The following is a 21,407-nucleotide window of genomic DNA, read 5'->3' as shown; positions in this document are numbered from 1 at the left end:
ATTTTTGAAAATTTTGGAATTTCAGCAATTTCGAAATATTGAACTATGTCTTAACCATGGTTTAAGATTTCAGAATTTATGGAATTCCGACAACTTCAAAAACTATAGTCCCGATTTTTGAAAAATTCAGAATTTCAACAATTCCGAAATATTGAACTATGCCTTAACCATAGTTTAAGAATTCCGACAACTTCAAAAACTATAGTCCCGATTTTTGAAAAATTCAGAATTTCAACAATTCCGAAATATTAAACTATGCCTTAACCATAGTTTAAGAATTTCGACAACTTCAAAAACTATAGTCTCAAACTATTATAAGTGATACTACAAGAAAAAACTATTATAAGTGATACTACAAGAAAAAATTAATAATAATTAAGTATTAAAAATTGAAAATGGAGGCATGTAACAAGTCTCAAATTTTGACTCTCAACTAGGGTTGGTCAATTGGACTAGGACCTTTGGGCTTGGTTTGACCAATTTAACATTTTTTTTTTTGCATTTTTTTTTTTTAATTAATATTATATTGATATATAATCAAATTACAACGAGAGAGGTGACAAGCTACAAAAGTGCACTTCGAAGTTCCTTTGCAATTGCAAACCCTACTCTAAAAAAACAAACTCATTTGCAAGAGTCCCTTTATTTAAGTTTTTGTTAAAATAATAATATCCAACAAGTATCAGTATTATATTGTAATATCCGACTCGTTTGAGTTTGTGCTTGAACTCGAACTCGTAGTGCAAAACAACTCGAGCTTGAGCCCCATATTAAACTCGAAGTCAAGTTTGATATTCAATTGTTCATATCAAACTCAAATGAAAAAAGATGGTAAAAATTTTCCGAATAAAAAGAATAAGCTAGAAACGATATGATCATAGTTCTTGATTTCGAACGGAATCTCGGAATTCTGCCAAATATTTTGATTTTTAGAGATATCGAAAAATTAAGGTTACGGTCTAAAAATTCAAAATTCATATTCTGAATTTTTCTCATATATTTCAAAATCTACTCGGAATATACTCGATGACCCGATTAGAATTATAGTTTTTGAAGTTGTCGGAAATCTTAAACTATGGTCAAGGCATAGTTCAATATTTTGGAATTGCTGAAATTCCGAATTTTTCAAAAATCGGACTATAGTTAGGGATGTCCATTTTGCCCGAAACCCGCCCAAAACCCGAACAAAATACCCGCACCGAACCCTGCCCGAACCCGACAAAACCCAAATCCAAACCCAAACCGAAATACATAGGGTAGGGTCTGGTCACACTCTTTAAACCCAGACTGACCCGACCCCGACCCGATAATTTAGCCCTAAACCCGTTAAAAGGGCTAAAAAACCCGAAACCGAACCCGAACCCCAAATCCGGTTTCAATTACATACTACTAATTTCATATAAAAGAATGAGTTAGAGAAATATTTGGATTATGATCTCATTCATGTTTACAATGATGAGTTATTTAATATATTGGATTATGAAAAAAAAAAAATGTCGATTTCCAATTTTTTCAAATTGCACGTGATCACGGTCTATAGTTCCGAAGTCTATCTATTTTTAAATCATATCAAATAATTATGTCCGAAAGATAGATGATAATTACTTCCAAGTTCATTAGAAATTTTATTTTGTTTGAAGGATTGGTGGATAGTAGAAGAAGAAAAATAAATTGTAGATATATAAATAAAGTTTCTTATTGTTTTATTTATTCATTTATACCGGGCTTTATCCTATCTAAAATCCTAACCCGAGCCGATGGATACCGGAATATAGGGTTAGGATAGGGTTTAGTCACATTCTTAACAAAATACCGACTCAAACCCGACCCGGAAAAACCGGTGCGGGTTCGGGTAACCCGACATCCGCTCAAAACCCGAAAAGTCAGATTTGGGCGGGTCGGGTACCCATTTGACATCCTTAACTATAGTTTTGAAGTTGTCCTATGGTTAAGGCATCAGCTCAATATTTCGAATTGCTAAAATTCCAAAATTTTCAAAACCGAGACTATAGTTTTTAAAGTTGTCGAATTCCACAAATTCAAATTTTAAACCATGGTTAAGGTATAGTTAAATATTTCAAATTGTTTGAAATCCCAAATTTTTCAAAAACTGGGATTTCTAAGGTATTCGAGTATATCCCGAGTAGATTTTGAAATATGCATTTTTTCGACCCTTAACATAAAATTTCAATTTTTTCAAAAACCAAAATATTCAATTGAATTCCGAGATTCCGTTAGAAATAACGAACTATGGCCTTAACACATTGGCATATATGATGTTATTATAGACTGTAGCATGGCCCAATATTTCCATATCGGGCAAAATATTGAACCAAAAAACCCATACATATATCGGTATATAGGAGATATTTCTCTTTTTGGTAAATCAGTCAAAATATCATTTTGTAATGATATATATCGAAAATATCACTGATATATATCGGCCGATATTTTTGGCCTTGAACTGTAGAACAGAAATGCTAGTTATATAAAAAAAAAATTAAGTCATTCTATTTTCTTTCCAACTCATTTATTTTTTGTTTTGTCTTATTTTATTTTGTTATGTTTCAATTTTGTCATGTTGTGCTAGGCTAGTATAGGGTTATAGGGTAGCAGTGGGCAGTACTAAGAATAAAGGAAAATTGACTTTGGGTGGGAATAAAGAGTGAGAAACGGAATAGCTTTGGGTCCGTTTTTATTGACAGGTGGAGGTTTCTTACTGGACCGGAAGCAAACTAAGCATTGGAAAAATTGCAGCAAAAATGATCAAAAACTATTTTTGTTACCGACGTGCTATATGCTGACTGAAATATCACGCATCCAAACAGATTTTCGTGATCAATCGTGTGTGCCTTTGGTACTGAACACTATTCTATGTGCAATCGGCACTCCAACCTATATGCCTCTGGATCTCTCTATTATTCTACAGGACATGAGGTATATTGTTGATTGTCTCATGAATCATGATTGCTTTCAATATAGTATGTTTGAGGTTGTTTGACAATGCATATTACAGATCTGAATGTGTATTTTCAATAATTCTGGTTTTTTCCATTTGTTAATATTCGGGGTAGTTACCAAAAACAAATACGACGGGGATTAAATTTGTTCAATGTCAAACCAATTTGTAACTTAATTTCTTTGGATTTTGGAAAAAAAAAAACTGCTTCTATATGAATTCAAAATCTTTTCTGGGAAAAGATTTAAATGTAGCCATACCTAACGAGGGGTACGCCTTTTTCAATGGTTGTCATTTGACTGAAAATGTTGGCTTTGGTATTTTTATATGTAGGGTATTGCCGAAGAACAGTGAGAAGTAAGACGTGCCAAGTGCTAACAAATTAAATAAGATTAAGGCTAAGCTGTTAAATAAAATATGTAAGTCAACTTCAATCTTTTATGCTTAACACAGCAAGAGCTCCAGAAATTTAATGTAGCAACAGACATCCCACTTAATATAGTTCTTCTGTTTGCTATGATTGTTGAGATTATTCCACTCCAATTTCTAGGTGTGTCATGTCTATTTCTCTTCATATTAATAGAATTGACCATTCACATAAGTTCGAATTTATGGAGAAATTGACAATTTAACATGGTATCAGAGTTCAGATTTATAAGAGGTTAGATGAAAGTTGCACAAAAAAATAAAAAAATTGTTTACGTCCTAAGTGTGTCATGCAATATGGTCAACGAGAGAATTTGGTTGACGAATTCCAATTTCCATGCTCGATATTCTTCTCTATTTTCCTTTTAAGAACAATCCAGAGCAGTGATACGAACAACATCCATGCTTAAACACCAACTAACCATGACTATAGAGCTCATCCTCTTCTTGCTGTCTTTGCTGGTGTTTGCATCTGCTGACCCAACTATTGAAACTCAAACTTTGCCTGGTTGCCCGTCCAAATGTGGTGACATTGACATTCCGTACCCGTTTGGTTTAGGCAAAAACTGTTCAGTAGAGGAGTGGGCAGACATAAAGTGCAATACCACATTCCAACCACCCAAACCTTTCATTGGTGACCTGGAGGTTTTACAGTTCTTAAAAACTGAAGTTCTCATAAAAAACTACATAGCTTCAAGCTGCTATAATCAAACTGGGGGTTTGATTGCTCAAATTCCTTCCTTGGTAACTTTGACTGGAACACCTTACACATTTTCTTCTACAAGAAACAAGGTCACTGTCCTTGGTTGCGACACATTCGTGTTAATTCGAGGAACTACTGGGCAAAACTTCTCGAGTGGATGTGTATCACTTTGTGGAAAGAAAGAGAGTCTAGTCGATGGTACATGTTCTGGCATCGGCTGTTGCCAGACCTCCATTCCCAACGGACTACAAGAGTTTTACGCATTGGTTGGTACTCTTAACAATTACACCAGTATTTGGTCTTTTGATTCTTGTGGCTACGCCTTCTTGGGTGAGCAAGACAAGTACAGTTTCAAGGTATCTGACTTTTCGAACATCACTTCGCTTGGAGATATTCCCATAGTGCTTAACTTTGCAGTAGGGAATCGAACATGCAAAGACGCTAAAAAGGACCCCGCAACTTTTGCATGCAAGGACAATAGCTTCTGCTATGATTCGGTTGATGGTACTGGGTATCTATGCAATTGCACAGTAGGTTACAGTGGAAACCCTTATCTCAACCAAGGTTGCCAAGGTAAATGACTTATATGAATTGTCAACCATTACTACTTAGAACTGGATCTTCAAGTTAAATCATTTTTACACTCTAAAGTATACAAACTTGATCTATACCAATCAAAATTAAACTCTCTAAATAGTTCTGCTTGGAATATTTAGTAGGAACGAACTCCAACTTTGTCTGAAAGTACTGAAACACAATTCCATAATTTATGACAAAACAGGGTTATACACATACGATCTCGAATACATGTTTACCACGATCTGGAGGTGCGCATCTCGTAAATAAAGACAGACTCTGTTGTAATATTTTTGTGGCTCCCTTTAGAAATTAATCTCCGGGTCATTGTAAAAGAGAATGCTCTAGCTGAGGTGTAGTGGTGTTGGAAATTTGAGTCGGATTCACATGTATGTAAAAGAGAGCTCAATTTAACTTAAGAGTAGGCAGAGGCATGCCTCGATCACAACATAGGATATGCTAATATCTCTAATTCTTTATTCCTAGTGATGGTCTAAACTGAACCCATATTTGCAAAATTGCAACTAATACTCAAGGAAGTTATTACTGCTCTAACTAAACAAGTTTGAAAGTCTTCTCGTTTGTGCTTATTATTATGGCTGTATCTGTATGTTTAGATGTGAATGAGTGCAAGGTTCAGAACAGCAGTCCCTGTGAAGGCAGTTGCACTAATACTCAAGGAAGTTATTACTGCTCCTGCCCAAGTAACTATTACGGCGATGGAAGGAAAGATGGAACTGGTTGCACAAAAAAGAACAAAAAATTGCCAATACTACAGCTCACACTAGGTAATGTATACCTTGCATTTCTCTGTGTGCATGATTGTTTGTCAAGGAAAACGGAAGCATCATAGAGGAAAAGTTTTCGACCACTTGCCTCTCAACAACAATCACCATGTTTAAAAGATTTCGTTAAGAACTTATATTAATTCATCATAAATAGATTTTCATGTCACTTGAAAAACCAATGCAGCTCCGATTTTGTAAGTACGGATCAAATATACGACCACGACGTGGAAAAAAAAACTGCAGCCAGTCCCACTCCCATTATACTAACAAAAATTATGACAGCCTTACATTTGTTGAAATATGAAACACCAATGCTGGAAGACTTGTTTTTGTGTAATACATTGTCATTTATTAATTATTATGCACATTCAGAGACTCACATATTCAGGTATGGATTCAGGTCTCATATTTGGGCTCTTGTTTCTTCTTGGTGGTACTTGTTGGTTATACTTGATCATAAGGAGTAGAGCGCTAAACAAACTCAGAGAAAAGTTCTTTGAGAAGAACGGTGGTTTACTGTTGAATCAGCAACTTTCTTCACATGAAGGTGTTGTAGAGTCGACAAAGATCTTTACAGCAGACGAGCTAAAATTGGCAACAAACAACTATGATGAACATAGGATTCTTGGGCAAGGAGGCTCTGGTACAGTTTATAAAGGAATTTTACCAGATTCAAGAGTAGTTGCCATCAAAAAGTCCAAAATAATTGATCAAAGCCAACTTGGGCAATTTATCAATGAGGTTGTTATTCTTACCCAGATTAACCATCGAAATGTTGTGAAGCTTTTAGGGTGTTGTTTAGAAACTGAGGTTCCCTCGCTGGTTTATGAATATGTGTCTAACGGGACCCTCTTCCATCATTTAAATAAACAATCTGCGACATTGTTGGGCATATCTTGGGACGACCGTTTGAGGATTGCCTCAGAAACTGCTGGTGCACTTGCATATCTACACTCCGCGGCTTCAGTACCAGTCATTCATAGAGATGTGAAGTCTGCCAACATACTATTAGATGACAACTACACGGCAAAAGTGGCTGATTTTGGAGCATCGAGATTGAACCCTTTGGATGAAACTCAAATAAGCACATTAGTCCAGGGGACTATGGGATATTTGGACCCAGAGTACTTCCATACTAGCCAGCTAACGGAAAAAAGTGATGTATATAGTTTTGGTGTAGTTCTTGTTGAACTACTAACAGGGGAGAAGCCTCTTTCTTTTGAGAGATCCCAAGAACAAAGAAACTTGGCTACTTATTTTATTGTGTCAATGAAAGAAAACCACCTCTTTGATGTTATTGAAGCTGGAATTGTTAACGAAGGGAAGGTAGAACAAATCGATGCAGTTGCGCAGCTTGCAAAGAGATGTCTTAATTTAAACGGTGAAGAAAGACCCTCGATGAAAGAAGTGGCGGCAGAGCTAGAAGGGTTGAGAGGTTTTGAGAGACGCCCGTGGATTCAACAAAGCAATGGAAAGAATATGAGCTTAACATCTGATGAGATAGACCTCTATGCAATTCCATCAGGCTGTTACACTGATAGTGCTTCTGGGCTGTATAGCTTGGAGAACGATATGATACAGTCAATGAACGTTCCACGGTGACTGTTTACTGTTTCTCTAGTGTGAATTCAAGGGTAGATTTGTGCACGCTTTAATTATATCAATGTGTTTGGAAGTGAACTTGTAATTGTTAATGCATTTTTACTCAGATCCTGTACGTTTATTTGTATTCTTGTTTGCTAGACTGAGTGTTTTTTTTAATCTCACTAGATGTTTGATGTATTACTAATAAGCCTATTTTGAATACATCTTTTACCTTGAAAGCTAGTTTGTCGTATTTCACTCCTTCCAAATTGTGTATGTTAAGCTTGCTTGCGAGAATTGTTTGTTTAAATTTCTACCTTTGAAATTATATGTTAATCCATTTCCTTTTTCTGTAGGATTTAAAACTGTGCCCGTTAACACCACAGCATTTTAAGATATTCCACCAGATTTTTTTGGAGAAGGGGCAGTCTAAAGAAAAAGGGTTTGACACACTTTCATGAACAGGATTTATATTGGAAGTTGGAACCAACTCCAAAGGATAGAATAATGAGGGAAGGGGTAGACTAATAGTGAGAAAATGCCAAGCCATTTTAGCGTTGGAAATTAACCATGTCTTTTAGGGGAGGAAAGTATTTCCGCCAGGACAATCTTCACAAAGTTCAGGTAACATATGAAGGTTGTGCTTGTGCCTGTAAAAACTTTCACTGTAAGCTTTGAGCTTGAATGGAGTCACATATTGAAGTTTGAACCGAACCAATAGGGGTGATAATTTGGCCCTCAGGCCTTCAACCCGGCCCTAAAAAATGCGCGTCAAAACCCTCAAAAGTTGGCCCTCACAGATTTGAGGGGCGGGCTAGGGTCTAAATATAGGCCCGGCCCCGATTTGGCCCTTCCAAGCCCTCACTGTTGTTTTTTCCGATAAGATATATTTTATTTTTTTACATTATATATATGTAAGGTACCACAATTATCCCTATTTGAACTAAATATTTTCACTACAAATGATGTTTAATAATAGTAGTTTACCACATATCATATGAGGTATTTTGTAATTTGAGTAAAAGAGTTCAAATATAAAAAAAAAAAAAGTGAATTATGATTATTTTGTGTAAACCCAAAATAGAGGTTAATTTATGTATTATACTATATATTTGTGTAAACCCTAAAAGAAAACCATATTTTTTTGTTATTTTACATTATATTTATGTATTATACTATAATTATCTAAATTGTATAAAAAAAATTTATTAAATTAGTTTTCAATAGGGGATAAATTATAACATAATATAATATATGCACTTTTGTTATTGATTTAATGATATGTATATAAGTCATACATAAAACAAATCCAACCTAACAACATAGTTAAGTATTAAAAATGTAGATATTTTAAGAATATCATCTCTTCCACATCTCTATCTATTTTTTTCTAAAGATATAAGAATTAGTTTTGTATAATATACATATCATTAAAAAAAATTAAAAAAAAAAAAAAAAAAAAAAAAAGTGAAAATAATTAGAACCCCCGACCCGCCCTCATTTAACCATCACCCCCTACGAACCATTCCTATTGTTGCTCAAGTATAAATAGTGGTTTTGCATGGCAAACATATGCCTCCTAACCTAAATCTTAGTGTGAAAGTTGACAGGGGAAAAGACGGGGGAAAAGTTGTCCCCTGCAACAGCCTAAGCCTGTGAATGTATGTATCAATTCCTAGAAGAATAAGGTTTGACATCCGAAATAAAAAATGTAAATTTAATTCCTTTGGATTTATAAAAAACTGCTTATATAGTATATACGTATATGACTTTCGCCTTTTTGTTGGTCAAAAAACTAAATATAGCCAATATACATTTTTTTTTGACAAGTGGAAAGTTTTTTTTTTTTTTTTAATGCAGCCATATCCTGATGAGGCCATGAGGGGAGAGTGAGAGACTCATTCTCAGTGGTTGTCTTTCGTATGAATGATGATATTCGACAATGATGATCAGATATATAGATTACTACCAATGGACAATGGAGTAAGACGTGCTAACAAAATTAAATAAAATCCTAAGGCTGACTTAGTTAAAAGAATGCAAGTCAGTGCCAACATCGTAATCCCGTTCAGCTCCCACCCATATATTAATTTAGCATGCATCTTTCGTGTTGCAATTGTGGTTAACATTTAACACAAGTCAAGAGTTCCAGAAATACCTTGAATCAACAACCATCCCACTAAAAACACATTCCCATGTCTCACAGTGCGCCATATCAGTTATATGATGCATGCCACGGCAATTTTAAAATGCAATTGCAAACATTATATTTGAACTGATGTTGTAAGGCTGAAAGTGAGATTGTTGTTCCAAATTATTTCCCGAACTTTCGTGGGTCATATTAAACTATATAATATATACATATATACATTTCACATGAGGCCAACGACAGAATTTAGTTGACGCATTCCAATTTCCATGCTCTACTACCTCTTTTTAAGAACTCATCCACAACAACTATGTATGCTTAAACAAAAAACTATGGCTATAGTGCTCATATATTTCCTGTTTCTCTTGTTTTGCATTGGCCACAGAACTACATATTTAAACTACATATTGAGAGATTTCACTAGGAAGTCACACTTCAACCTAATTACTCTCTATTCCAAATGACTTCTCTTGGAGGTCATACCAAGAAAGTCACTCACCCAAGACTTTGGTAGTTATCACAACTAACAAACTCAATAGAGCAATATAAAAGCTACTACTTAATCTACAAATAATCCATAGCAAACAATAAGTATGAAAGTAAATGCAAAGAGACACAAAATTTAAAGTGGTTCGGTAAATATTACCTACGTTCACACGAGAGCCGAGTTTCCTTTATAATAAAGATTGGAGAGTTTACAAGAGTTAACTAGAATCAAGAACAAACAACCTCATTCAAACCCTAGCTCCCACTTTTCCCTTGAAAATGAATTTCTCAAAAGTTATCTCAATCCTAACCATAAGTTTTTTATATAGGTGGGGAAGAAAATTTTGTGAGAAAATAGATTTGGTTATTGAAATTTCAACAAACCGTCAAAAATTTCAGAATATTTTGTCAAGACGAATTTTGATAAACAGCTGGCTGCAGCTCAGTGGATTGGTCGGAATGTCCTGGGGAAGGAGAAGGTCAGCGACATCGGTTTGAATTGCCTCCACATTTTATGGATATTCCAGGAGCGTAAATCTGAGTTACAGATCTTGGAGTTTTTGCTTAGCATGATTAGGGGAGTAGGGAAGTCTGTTGCACCTCTCCCTGTGTTGATAACCAAGATCATGCTGAAGTTGAGAGCAGCTCAGGCATCTGATAGGATTTACATCACCCTACACCGAAATCCTCGCATCTATAAGGATTGTGTCCAACGAGTTTGTAGGTTGCCTGATGATAGGGTAGAGGACGAGGAGGATGGTGGAAATGAGAATGCCTCGGAGGATGAAGAAGACTTAACTTGTTTTGATCACGGATGCCTTGGAGAGGTCTTTGGTCGGATCTTGAGCGCGCATGGCTGTGATTCATCATGGCATGCGTTCACTCAATACTATCTGCGAAGACCTCCGGACTCGCCAGGCAGCTATCCACCATAATTTCGAGATCCGTACCCAGAGGGAGGACAAGCGGTGGGAACAGATGAGGACTGAGCTAGAAGCTTCGGCGCCCCGATTCGGGGCCGACATGCTTGCACGATTCCCACCTCACGGGGATTACGTTTACGAGGACACACCATCGAGGCACGGCGTCGTCGCCCGAAAAGGCGAATGGTGGCGGCCCATCGGGAGCTCAAGAGCCATCTCCTAAGCGTGTGCCCTCCGCTACCAGCACTGAAGCTAGTGGTTAGGAATAGTATCGTTTGATGTTTTTTATTTATTTTGTAGTTTCATTATTGTTATTTATTTTAATGTTAAGTTTAATTCCATAATTTGAATTTTGTAGTGAAATGTACTTCGAATGAAAATTTTAATATAATGCGGTTATTTTCATTGTGCGTGGTTGTTTAATATTGATGCTACCTTCCCAAATTGTTTGGGGGTGGTGTTATCTATTCCAGCATGATTTTTATATGACCCTCGTATTAGAATTTATTGCGGAGTCAAGGTGAAAATATGGCCGTTTAGGCATATCTATGAATAAGTATCATGGTAGGATGAAATCTCGATTAAATAGGTAGATTCTATCATAAATTCAACCTAAAAGATACTAGGTTTGTTTTAGAATCAAGAAAATGAGTTGTTTCCGTTTTCGGGTTTGAAAATTTTGGTATTTTCGGAAACTGCCGTAAAAACCTTTTGGCAACTTCCCGATCCGTTTTAGGAACTTAAAACCTATATAAACTTCATACATTCTACACTCACAACTCACACTACACCTAACCTCCATCACTCACCTTTCACTCCCACGATTCCCACGTTTCGTCTCATTTTTCGATTTTCAACACCTCGAGGCGCTGCTTTAGGAGGAGGCGCACTTCAGCGCTCTGCAATTTTTTTTTTCAGAATTTTTGTCGAGCGCTTTTCTCGCTTCAAGGTGAGCGTGACCAGCTCAAACACTGGAATTCAAAATCTTCGGAGCTTTTCGCGGCGCGACTTCCGTGGACCAGAAAAATTCCAGTTTGTCTGCGGGTTGTTCCCGGATCATTCGCAGCTATTTCAGAGCATAATTTTGAGATGACATCTCCTATATTGATACCGGAACAGTCTTTCGAAGATTTGTTCCAAAGCACTACTTATGGTGCTTGGTTTTGTGGCGATCATCATCATAATAGGGTGGGAACCGCTTATGGTAAGACTGATGCACTTTATTCTCCAACACTAGCATCTTATTTTTACTGAAAACTGCATTTTCTTTGAAAGACCGGATGGAGAACAAGTGTTCTCCATCAACATTGATAATGAACCAATGGAAATTACCGGGGTTCTTGCTAGCATTTGTTATTGGACTTGCTATGCCCATTTGAAATACAAGACCCATGGTGTTATTGGGTAGATAATATGTATGTCTACACTTATGAGTTTTGCATGACTCGTATGGCTATGAGACATTTTCCGTATCGAGGACCAAGGGGAATATAACATCGCCTTTGGTAGCCTGTCCATGAACATAGGAACTGTTATGTTTTGGATCATGCTAAACATTTTAGGGGAATGGCGTTTTTCTTCTGTGAATGATGCCACTTGCAGCGTCTTCCTTGCTTTAGCCATGGGACGTATGTGTCATGACCTTCCCTGAACCTTGATGTCTAGTTTAGCTCGATCCCATAGCATGAGGCATAAGTACCTTCTTATGCCTGTTCTAATTTCCCGTATTATGCTATGTTTCTTTCCTGTTTTTTGTACATGTTTCACGGATTGGATTACGGCCGCGACAATCATGCGACCCACCAATAGTATTATTCAATCTTTCCGTGCAATGACTTGGCAAGGGTGGAGGATACAACCTCATCGGGTTGCACCCTACACCCGTCAAACCAAGTGGCTCTTAATAGGTTAGCAATAATAGATGATAAATGGCGAAAGCCCGCAAATTATCATGGCATGGCGGAGGCCGCTGAAGGAACCTCACTTCTTTATAGAAGAAGAGGATGAGGAAGATGATGAGTAATCGGGGAGATAAGGTAAGTTTTCATTCTAGTTAGTGCTTGCTTATGTCCCAAGCAATTTCATTCTTGTTAACCCCATAATGGGTAGAACTTCGTATAGAGTTCGTCGGTTTTTCATTTCCTATATTAGTATGCGTTCTAACTTTGTTTTTCGCGATGTTCCTAAATTTCCACGCGTTTCAATGGTATTTTTCCTACCCTCTTTATTTAAAATACTTTGAGGACAAAGCATGCTTCTTGTTTGGGGGGGCATAGAAACACATGTAATTAAGGCATCTGTTAGGATATAGATATGTATAATATGCATTTGTTTTCTAGTCAAAATTTCAAAAATTCAAAAATATAAATAAATAAGTTCATGCTATACACTTAGGAATATTGGTATTGTTTTCCTTCTCTATCTTCTTAATAATCTAGAAGTCTCACGTAGATTTTGCATTAGAATAATTTTTAGAAACTTAGGTTAATATATAGGTAATAATCTTTGCATCTATCTATAAATATATTACATGAGTATCGATGATTGTTAGCAGTAAGTTTCTGAAATCTAGGCTAGAGTACTTATTCTACAAATCCTGTGAGAATATAGCCTAAAGCCTTATATGAGCGAAACATTTGAGAAATAACACAAGGGAGAAGTAAAATCCGGATAGAGAAATCACACGTCCACTTGCTTGATCACTATGCCATATCCTAAGCGAGAATTTAGGCCCTCTTTGGATCGATATAGCCAAAAATTCAAACACATGAATTATTTTCCGCTAGTAAGCCCCTCACGAACCTTTCTTTAGCCTTTCATAAACCACAAATCCTTTACCCTATTACCAAACAAAACAAAATAAAAAATTCAACCTACCCAATTTAGATAAGTCTGAGAGAATAGAATGAGGAAGAAAGAAGAAGAGAAAAAACCATGTATACAAAAAGTTAGTTAATTGCTTGAAAAATAAAGAAAAGAAGTTTCCATCCAAAGAAAATAAAAATAAAAATAGAAATAAAATAAAAACTCCAAAAATAGAATAAAAGGGAGTCAAAAGCCAAAGAAAAGGAAAAGAAAAAAAATATGGCTAAGGATGGAAACAAAGTATAGAAGCAAAAGAAAATAACAAAGTTTTCTCTAAGTTACATAATATGAAGACTCTATTATCTTAGACTTGTCCTTTTTGAATATCCATTTCTTTCCTTCTTAAACCATCTCCTAATCCCCGCAACACCTAATAAAGACCTTTAGCTCAATTAGGAATAGGTTAGTGTGATAGTAAGTGGCAGATGTGTTTGATCGACTCCGGCTTCCTTGTTGTCATTGAGATTGTAAGGTAAAGTGTGCCCACTGCTTGCACCCTTGAGTAAGCGGAAACTTGAGTGGAAAAATCAGTGTTGTATCTTGACTATTATTGTGAGAACCTACTTAAGGGCGTTATTCCGAAGTTTCAAAACTAACACGCTAGGCATTTCATAGTATTACTCATTGTATATATGTTTATTATAGATGATTGATTATTATGCATATATTAGCTTAGGGTTCGACTTGATTACTCTATATGCATTGCTAGTGAGAGGATAGTTAATTTAGAGCATGAATAAAGGAAACAATAGTTTTATTTCTTAGTGGTTGTAGTATAGATGAAGTTTGTGAGTACCTTCATTGGAAAACTCTCACCGAGGCTATAACTTCGTCCCACTAGGGAATTCCTAGTGGTTTAAAGGCCTTGTTGCATATGGTCAATGCAATCGCATTCAAAACGAAACGAGTAGATAGAACTCCATTTTTGGTCACTTATTCTAATTTCTCATCTTTGCTTGAGGACAAGCAAAATGCTGTTTGGGGTGGTTTGATAAGAGCCCAAAACTGTAGTTTTAACCCCTAACCATCATTCTTTTTAGACCCGATGATGTGAGTAATAATTAAGAGTTAGTACTGATTACGTGTTTTTATGCATTTCAGGCTTCAAAGTCCATTAGGTGCAGAAATGTGCCACTTTAGCGAGATAAAGGAGCAAGGGTCGGTTGCTAAGGAGTTCTGTGATTAAAGGCTAAGATTCAAGAAGACAAAGCCTTTCTAAAGCCCAGTTAAAAGCTGAAAAGTCGGCCTTGGGAAATAGCACACAAAGTCAGCAGAATTTTCAAAGGCCGTATCTTTGGACTCAGACCTCGAATTGGGCCTACCTTATGTCAAAACGACCAACTCGGAAAGAGCTTTCCAATGGTCTAAGACTTGACCCAATCAGAGGAGCAAAAGTTGATAAAAAGTCTGTTGAAGTCAACTGCAGCTGAAGATGCCTTTTTGGACTGAAAGAATTGGGTTTTGGGCCTGATTCTCTGGCCCAAAACATGGCTCCAAGCCCATGCATGATTTTTGGATCTGAAAGTATAAAAACAAGAGCTTGATTCTTTGTTAATGGTAGCTAGTTAGACTTAAAACTATATAGAATTCTAGATCTAGTTTTCAGTAGAGTAATTAAGTTTAAGTACCATTTTCAATTCTTGTTTTAGATTAAGTCTTGGAATCATTGTTCTTAATTGATTAGATAAATAAAATAGTTAGTTTATCAATTTCGATTCTTGTCATTCATAATTATGTAGATCTAATTTCCCTTATTACATAGATAGCTAGACTTAGATTAGTTAGATTATTAATTTAGTATTTGAATCATTGTTTTATTATTCATTAGATTAATAAAATAGTGTTCTCCATAAGTTAGTTTCATTTCCATTAATTGTTTAGTTTCAATTAATAGATTCAAGTAATTGTCATTATTAGTTTAATTCAATTATTGCATTAGTAGTTTTGAATTGAGTTTAAACATGCAAGTTTCAATCTTTATATCATGTCTTGTTTGAATTCCATTGGGAATGATAGCGTGATGATTCTCGGCTAAACCTCCATTAGAGGGGGTTGAGAAGCCTTGATGAAAGCTTGATTCCGATTATTGTAAAGTCGTCGTAATTTCCTTTCCACTCTAGAAACGATTAGTTCACCATGAGAATGGGTTTAATCGTTCACATACTAGTTATGAATTGGTAGAAATGCCATATGTAATTAGGGATTAGGAGTAACCATATTGTTACTGCTTGAAGCGATTCAATTCGGATTCTGACGATTAATCTGGATTAGTAGGATTAAGTCGAGTTAAGTTGGAATCAATCCCCCTTTAACTCCTTATCATAGAATCAATGTAGCATTCCCATAGTTGTTTTAATAATCGACTAGTTGCATCGTAGTCTAGTTGCCACTTCGTAAATCTCTCATTAGACTTTAGAGTTAAGAGTACTTATATGTAGAAAACACAGCATGCGGAAGGACTAGGAGTGGAACGAATCATCTACTCCACTATATCTCATAGGATTGAGAGTAGAAATCTTTGATAAATTAGGCACGTAATCATGTTTTGGTTTACGTTTTGAGTTTTATCGTTCATTTCGTAGGTAAACTAACATTTTATGTTTTATCACGTAGTTTTTGAAATGTTTTGTTGGCTCTTCATGCAAGGGTCCTTGCATGGCCTTCTCTCGTACTGACCCTAATTGTCTACTTCTTTGTTATAGCATTACCTTATATGTCTCTCTGTGCAATGGGCTTCATGATTGTGTGTTTTACTCATCCTCCTGAGGGCAACTCAATTTGCCCTTACTTGCCATTCAGAACTACCCTCCGCGGCACCAGTTACTTTGGAGGCAACTCGGCTTGCCCCCATCTCCCTTCAGACCTCCTGCCCGCGAACATGGCAACTCAATTTGCCCCTAGTTTAGTTCGGACCTCATGTCCGCGATGGGGCAACTCATCTTGCCCCTTGTTTTGATTTGGACCTCTTGTCCGCGAAAGGGGGCAACTCAACTTGCCCCGGTTCGAGTCGGACCTCCCGTCCACGAAGGGGTCCTCCCCCTCGCTTTGCTCGGTTGGCTGTTATGCCTTTTGCTACTCGTAGTATTATTCTCTCAAAAGTGCCATTGTACTATATATTTACAGATAGCTCAACTCTCTTGCACTGGACTCATATTACATTCAAGTGTGAAATTTCTTCAACATCTTCATGTTCCATGGCCTCTTTATCACTTTTCCTTCCACAGTTCGTAGCTTGTAAGTGCCAGCCCCTCCAATATCCACCACAATATAGGGCCTCTCCTAATTGGGACCCAACTTTCCATCGCTCATCTTCTTGGTGCTGGGAGTCACTCGATGGAGCACAGAATCTCCCACTTGAAATTGTCGCGGCTTCACCCTCTTGTTATATTGCCTTTGAAGGCGTCGGTGATACTCCTCCAACCTGATGCGCGCGGAGTCCTTTCTCTCCTCGACCAGATTCAAATCCTTTGACAGTATGCCCCAGTTAAAACCTTCCTCGGCAGCCCTGGTTCAGGTTGTGGATGCCACCATTTCCGACGGACTTACTGCCTCAATGCTGTAGACTAGTGAGAATGGAGTCTCTCTGGTGGTTGTCAGCGGCGTTGTTCGGTACGCCCACAGGACATGATTCAACTCGTCAGCCCACGACCCCTTCTTTTCTTCCAGCTTTCTCTTGAGATTGTTCATAATGGTCTTATTTGAAAACTCAGCTTGCCCATTGCCCTCGGGATTGTACGGGGCAGAGAATCCCTGTTTCACATTGTAAGCTTGCAAGAAACTCTTAACCTTGGACCCTGTGAATTGAGTTCCATTATCTGCGATGATGGCATATGGCAGCCCCAATCGACATATGATATTCTCCCACAAGAACTTGATCACTTGCTCCTCCTTTATCTGCTGTAATGGTATATCCTCAATCCACTTAGTGAAGTAATTAGTGGCCGCCAACATGAACCTCCTCTTGCCCCTGGCCATGGGTAGCGGCCCTACTATATCCATTGCCCACATGGCGAACGACCAAGGACTAGATACATTATGCAACGGTTTGGCAGGAGCGAATATCAATTGGGAGAACCTCTGACACTTCCCACATCTCTTGGAAAACTCCACAACATCTCTTTTCATGTGGGGCCAAAAGTACCTTTAAGTCAACAGCCGATGCGCCGTGGTCCTTCTTGCTGAATGACTCCCATAGTCTCCCCTATGCAATTTTGCTAGCACTTCTTAGGCTAATCTTGGACCTAGGCATTTTAGTAATGGCCCCTCAAAATTCTTTCGATACAACTCTCCTCCTAACAAAGTGTACCTCTGGAAAGTCTGTTCTAATCTTCTTCTTTCTTTCTTCTTGGCCACCTCCTTTCCTGACAAGAAGTTTTTGATCGGATCCATCCACCCCCCTTCTCTTCCGCAATATGACACACCTCTTCCGGTCCTTGAGTACTCGGTTTTTCCAACCCTACCTTGATAGTTATCTCTTCTGACCCTAGTATGGCCGCGGCTACATATGCTAGCGCGTCTGCATGTCAGTTCTCACCGTGGTTCAAATGTATGAATTTGATTTTTGTAAACTTCGCCGCTCTTCTATGCAAGACTTCCAAATACCTCGCCATTCGCGGACACCGGGCTGCAAACCCGCCGTTCGCTCGGCATACCACTAAGTTTGAGTTTGAATACACCGTTAACTCCTTCACCCCTAAATCCTCAGCCATTCTCAATCCCGCTATCACAGCCTCATACTTTGTTTTTTGAAACAGTTAGGGGTTAGGCAGACCCCAACCTGTATTAGAAAAACAACTTACCCTCTTTGGTACATCATACCCCTAGCATCCTTCTCCATTATAACATTTAACTCATACGCTAGAGGAGGAATGCTATATAAGGTGCTTTAACTCTCACAAGGACTACATCTACCCATTATAGTACTAGCCTTCGCCAGCCAGTCGGCCACTCTATTTCTCTCCCTAAACACATGGGAGACTACAACAGACTCAAACTTCCTCATGGTCCTTCTGATCATAGCAACTAGTTCTAAACAATACCAAGGACAAATCTCCCTCTCGTTGATCACTTGAATTTCCCTTAAGGAATCTGATTCTACCAAGATGTTCTTACAGTTCATATATTGGGTTGCTAAAAGCCCAGCTTCAACTCCCTTTAGCTCTTGGATAATAACCGATCTAAGATTTGAGTGACCCATATAGGTAATTACTAGAACCCCTTCCTGATCCCTTAGAACTCCACCATATCCCGCTATTTTAGCATTTATTGCCCCATCAGTATTAACCTTTATCGTTCCAAGTGGTGGTTTCACCCATTGTCCTAGTATTGGTGTTCTCTGTTTAGCGATAAGACAATACCGATACTGGCAATGATCTTCCTAGCTTAAGGTGTGTCTTCTGCGTCTTTTATCACTCTCTGGAGGTAATTTCACATCCTTTCAATTATATCACTAGAGAGGGTGTCAGCTGTGTGAGATTCCTATTTGAACTTCCTGCTATTCCGCTCATTCCAGATACCATAAACTGTGGCATAAACAAAAGCTTTGATTATTTCATTAGTCACCGATCTTTGCCTTATACTCTACCTCATTATTCGCTGCTGCAAACCCCATCTTCATAGTTTGTTCTATTATGTTATTATTTGGTGTAACCAACACGACCCCTATGCCGTTGCATGCATCTGTCGCTGATCCGTCCGCGAATACCCTCCATCCATTTCTCTTATCCCATGGATCTGCAAGGTCTTGTTCCACTTCTCGTTTAGGTTCTGTAGGGGATATTTCGTGTATCCCCTGATCTTCCTCTGTGCCTTGTGATCTATGGTGAATAGAGAAAGGATGAGATGATGGTGAGTTCAGGGTTGAACCGTCTGATGGATGCCTACGTATCTCCTTTGTTCTATTGGAGAATCAAACCCTATCTTGCGTAGTTCCTAAGAGCGAATCACTCTGGTTTATATAGGAAGGGTGACAAGGGTCCTAGGGTTTAGGGCTATCTTCACCACTTGTGAGTTCCCTTCCATATTTGGACTCTGCCTTTCTATTAGGATTCCTCTTCTTATGGAAGTCTGAATCTAGACCATATCTTTATGGGAGGTAAGTTTCCTTGTTGATCATAATGTCTCATTCATGTATGGGAAGATTATATCTAACAGGTAACTCCTAAGATATGTCATCATGATTCCTTCCTTATCATCAAAGATCCCCAATCTTCAATTTCCTTATGTTCAGGAACTGTCTGTATCAGTTCCTAACGACTGGGGTAACTATTATGTTTGAAGGCGGTCAGTCATGTGCCTGATACATGTCCACTAAACACTCGTGCTAAGCACGAGATCACTTACTCACAGAACTGATCCGATGGTCATCGTCTCATTCTGGACATCTATAGTCTTAGGTTATTTCCCATACACGTGTCATCTGTTCAGTGATGGGAAATCCCCCTATAGATGCCCCCGCTCGTGCCAGCTAGCACGTGGGCGCTTGAAGTGACTCTGCTTTTGGTGTGAGAATCCTTTTCCAAAACTGTTTGTTGGAACTGCTGACGTACCCAACTAATTAAGGCTTTGAAAAGACGGCTCGAACAAACACACCGTTTCCCAAAAACGGTAATGATGGCAGTTCCATCTCGAAAAGACACACCGCTTGGGCTCATCCTAATCATCCATCTTATATGTATATAAGAGATCTGGGGAGATAACTTTCGTTATCTTTTATGCTACCTTTTTCTACATACTGAACCTTTTGATCTCCCGTTAGGGTTTAACCAAAGCTTGAAATTTTTCCTCTTTCTTGATCATGAATCCCAATTGGTCACTTGTAAACTTCGGAGATCTTTTCTCCCTGGAACTAATCTGCGAGAAATTTCACATCCCTGAAGATATCAGCCTGGAGTGGGGGAGGTTATCTGATGAGTTAGCCTACAAGGAGGTGGCACTCATCACCATTGGTCAGCTTAGGGCCGGACTAACTCTTCCCCTCCACCCATTGCTAAGAGAGTGTCTGATTCACTTCAACCTTGCTCTTGGTTAGGCAACACCCCTGTTTTACAGAACTATTATATATTCTACCCTTCTTGCCAAAAGACATGGGTTTGCCCTAAACCGTTGGGTGTTCGGTTACTTTTATGAGGTCCGGCGTATTCGAGACCAGTCTTACTACTATCTCATGACCAGAGACAAGAATTCTCCAATTGTCTTTTTTGAGGGGAAGCAGAGTGACGAAGGCTGGGATGATCACCACTTTGTGTGTTGGGTGATACGTGGGACGTTCGCCCCTCCGATGCTGATGGTAAGCCAATGGGAATTCCTGTTCCCAGAAAACACACCCATGCTCCAACCAGTAAGTCTTCCTACTCAGGTACTTTATAACTTGATATAAGTCTTTCTCTTGAATATCTTTTGCTATTATTCCTTAGATGACTCTTCTCCCTGGAATTAATTAACTGCGACTGATGCTGCTATGGTGGACATTATCAAGAAGATCCCCAAGGAACAGAGGACACCTTGGATGATTGTTCCTGATCCCACCCGTCTTTTTGAATACTTCAACATGTCTACTGAAGAATTGCTGCAACTTGTTCCTGGCAATTCCCCCTTTGGGGTAAATACTGTGAATTTTGGGCGCACAACACTTCCTCCTCTTGTTGATCAAGATGTCAGACTTCTTCCTCCTCCAGTTCAGGATGAATCCTCTTTGATTACTAAAAGAAGAAGAAACCGCAAGGAGAAGAGTTCGGAGGCCGTCTCCAGTGATGCTGTGACGTCGGGTTCAGTTTAGGTATCGTGATGACGTTGGACAACCAGTTTGTGAACTCCACTTCTCTAATGATTCCAGCTTCCTTAAACTTTGCAATTTCCTCCCGAATCCCCTCAGCATACTTTGGCCTCACACTCTTCATCCTCTGTCTCACAGGCTTCGCGCCCTCCTTCATATGCAGACGGTGGCATG

The 21,407-nt window shown here is 38.2% G+C and overlaps 1 protein-coding gene across 1 annotated transcript; it reads left to right on the top strand.

The window, feature by feature from the left end:
• The first annotated feature begins 3,658 nt into the window (after positions 1-3,658).
• Positions 3,659-7,279, top strand: LOC147506485 (putative wall-associated receptor kinase-like 16). The gene is made up of 3 exons (XM_086558632.1): positions 3,659-4,661; positions 5,282-5,452; positions 5,853-7,279. The coding sequence occupies exons 1-3, from the start codon at positions 3,788-3,790 to the stop codon at positions 7,052-7,054; spliced, it is 2,247 nt and encodes a 748-aa protein (XP_086414758.1). The 5' UTR covers positions 3,659-3,787; the 3' UTR covers positions 7,055-7,279.
• Positions 7,280-21,407: the final 14,128 nt, after the last annotated feature.

This window comes from Coptis chinensis, chromosome 4 (assembly GCF_015680905.1).
Source record: "Coptis chinensis isolate HL-2020 chromosome 4, ASM1568090v1, whole genome shotgun sequence".
NCBI lineage: Eukaryota > Viridiplantae > Streptophyta > Magnoliopsida > Ranunculales > Ranunculaceae > Coptis > Coptis chinensis.
This window is presented reverse-complemented; position numbering and strand designations above follow the sequence as displayed.

Bases quoted from the DNA above. Each gene is read 5' to 3' on its own strand.
- LOC147506485 (XM_086558632.1), top strand. From the start codon at position 3,788: ATGCTTAAACACCAACTAACCATGACTATAGAGCTCATCCTCTTCTTG. The intron at 4,662-5,281 runs GTAAATGACTTA...CTGTATGTTTAG, and splicing joins TCTCAACCAAGGTTGCCAAG to ATGTGAATGAGTGCAAGGTT. The intron at 5,453-5,852 runs GTAATGTATACC...GTATGGATTCAG, and splicing joins AATACTACAGCTCACACTAG to GTCTCATATTTGGGCTCTTG.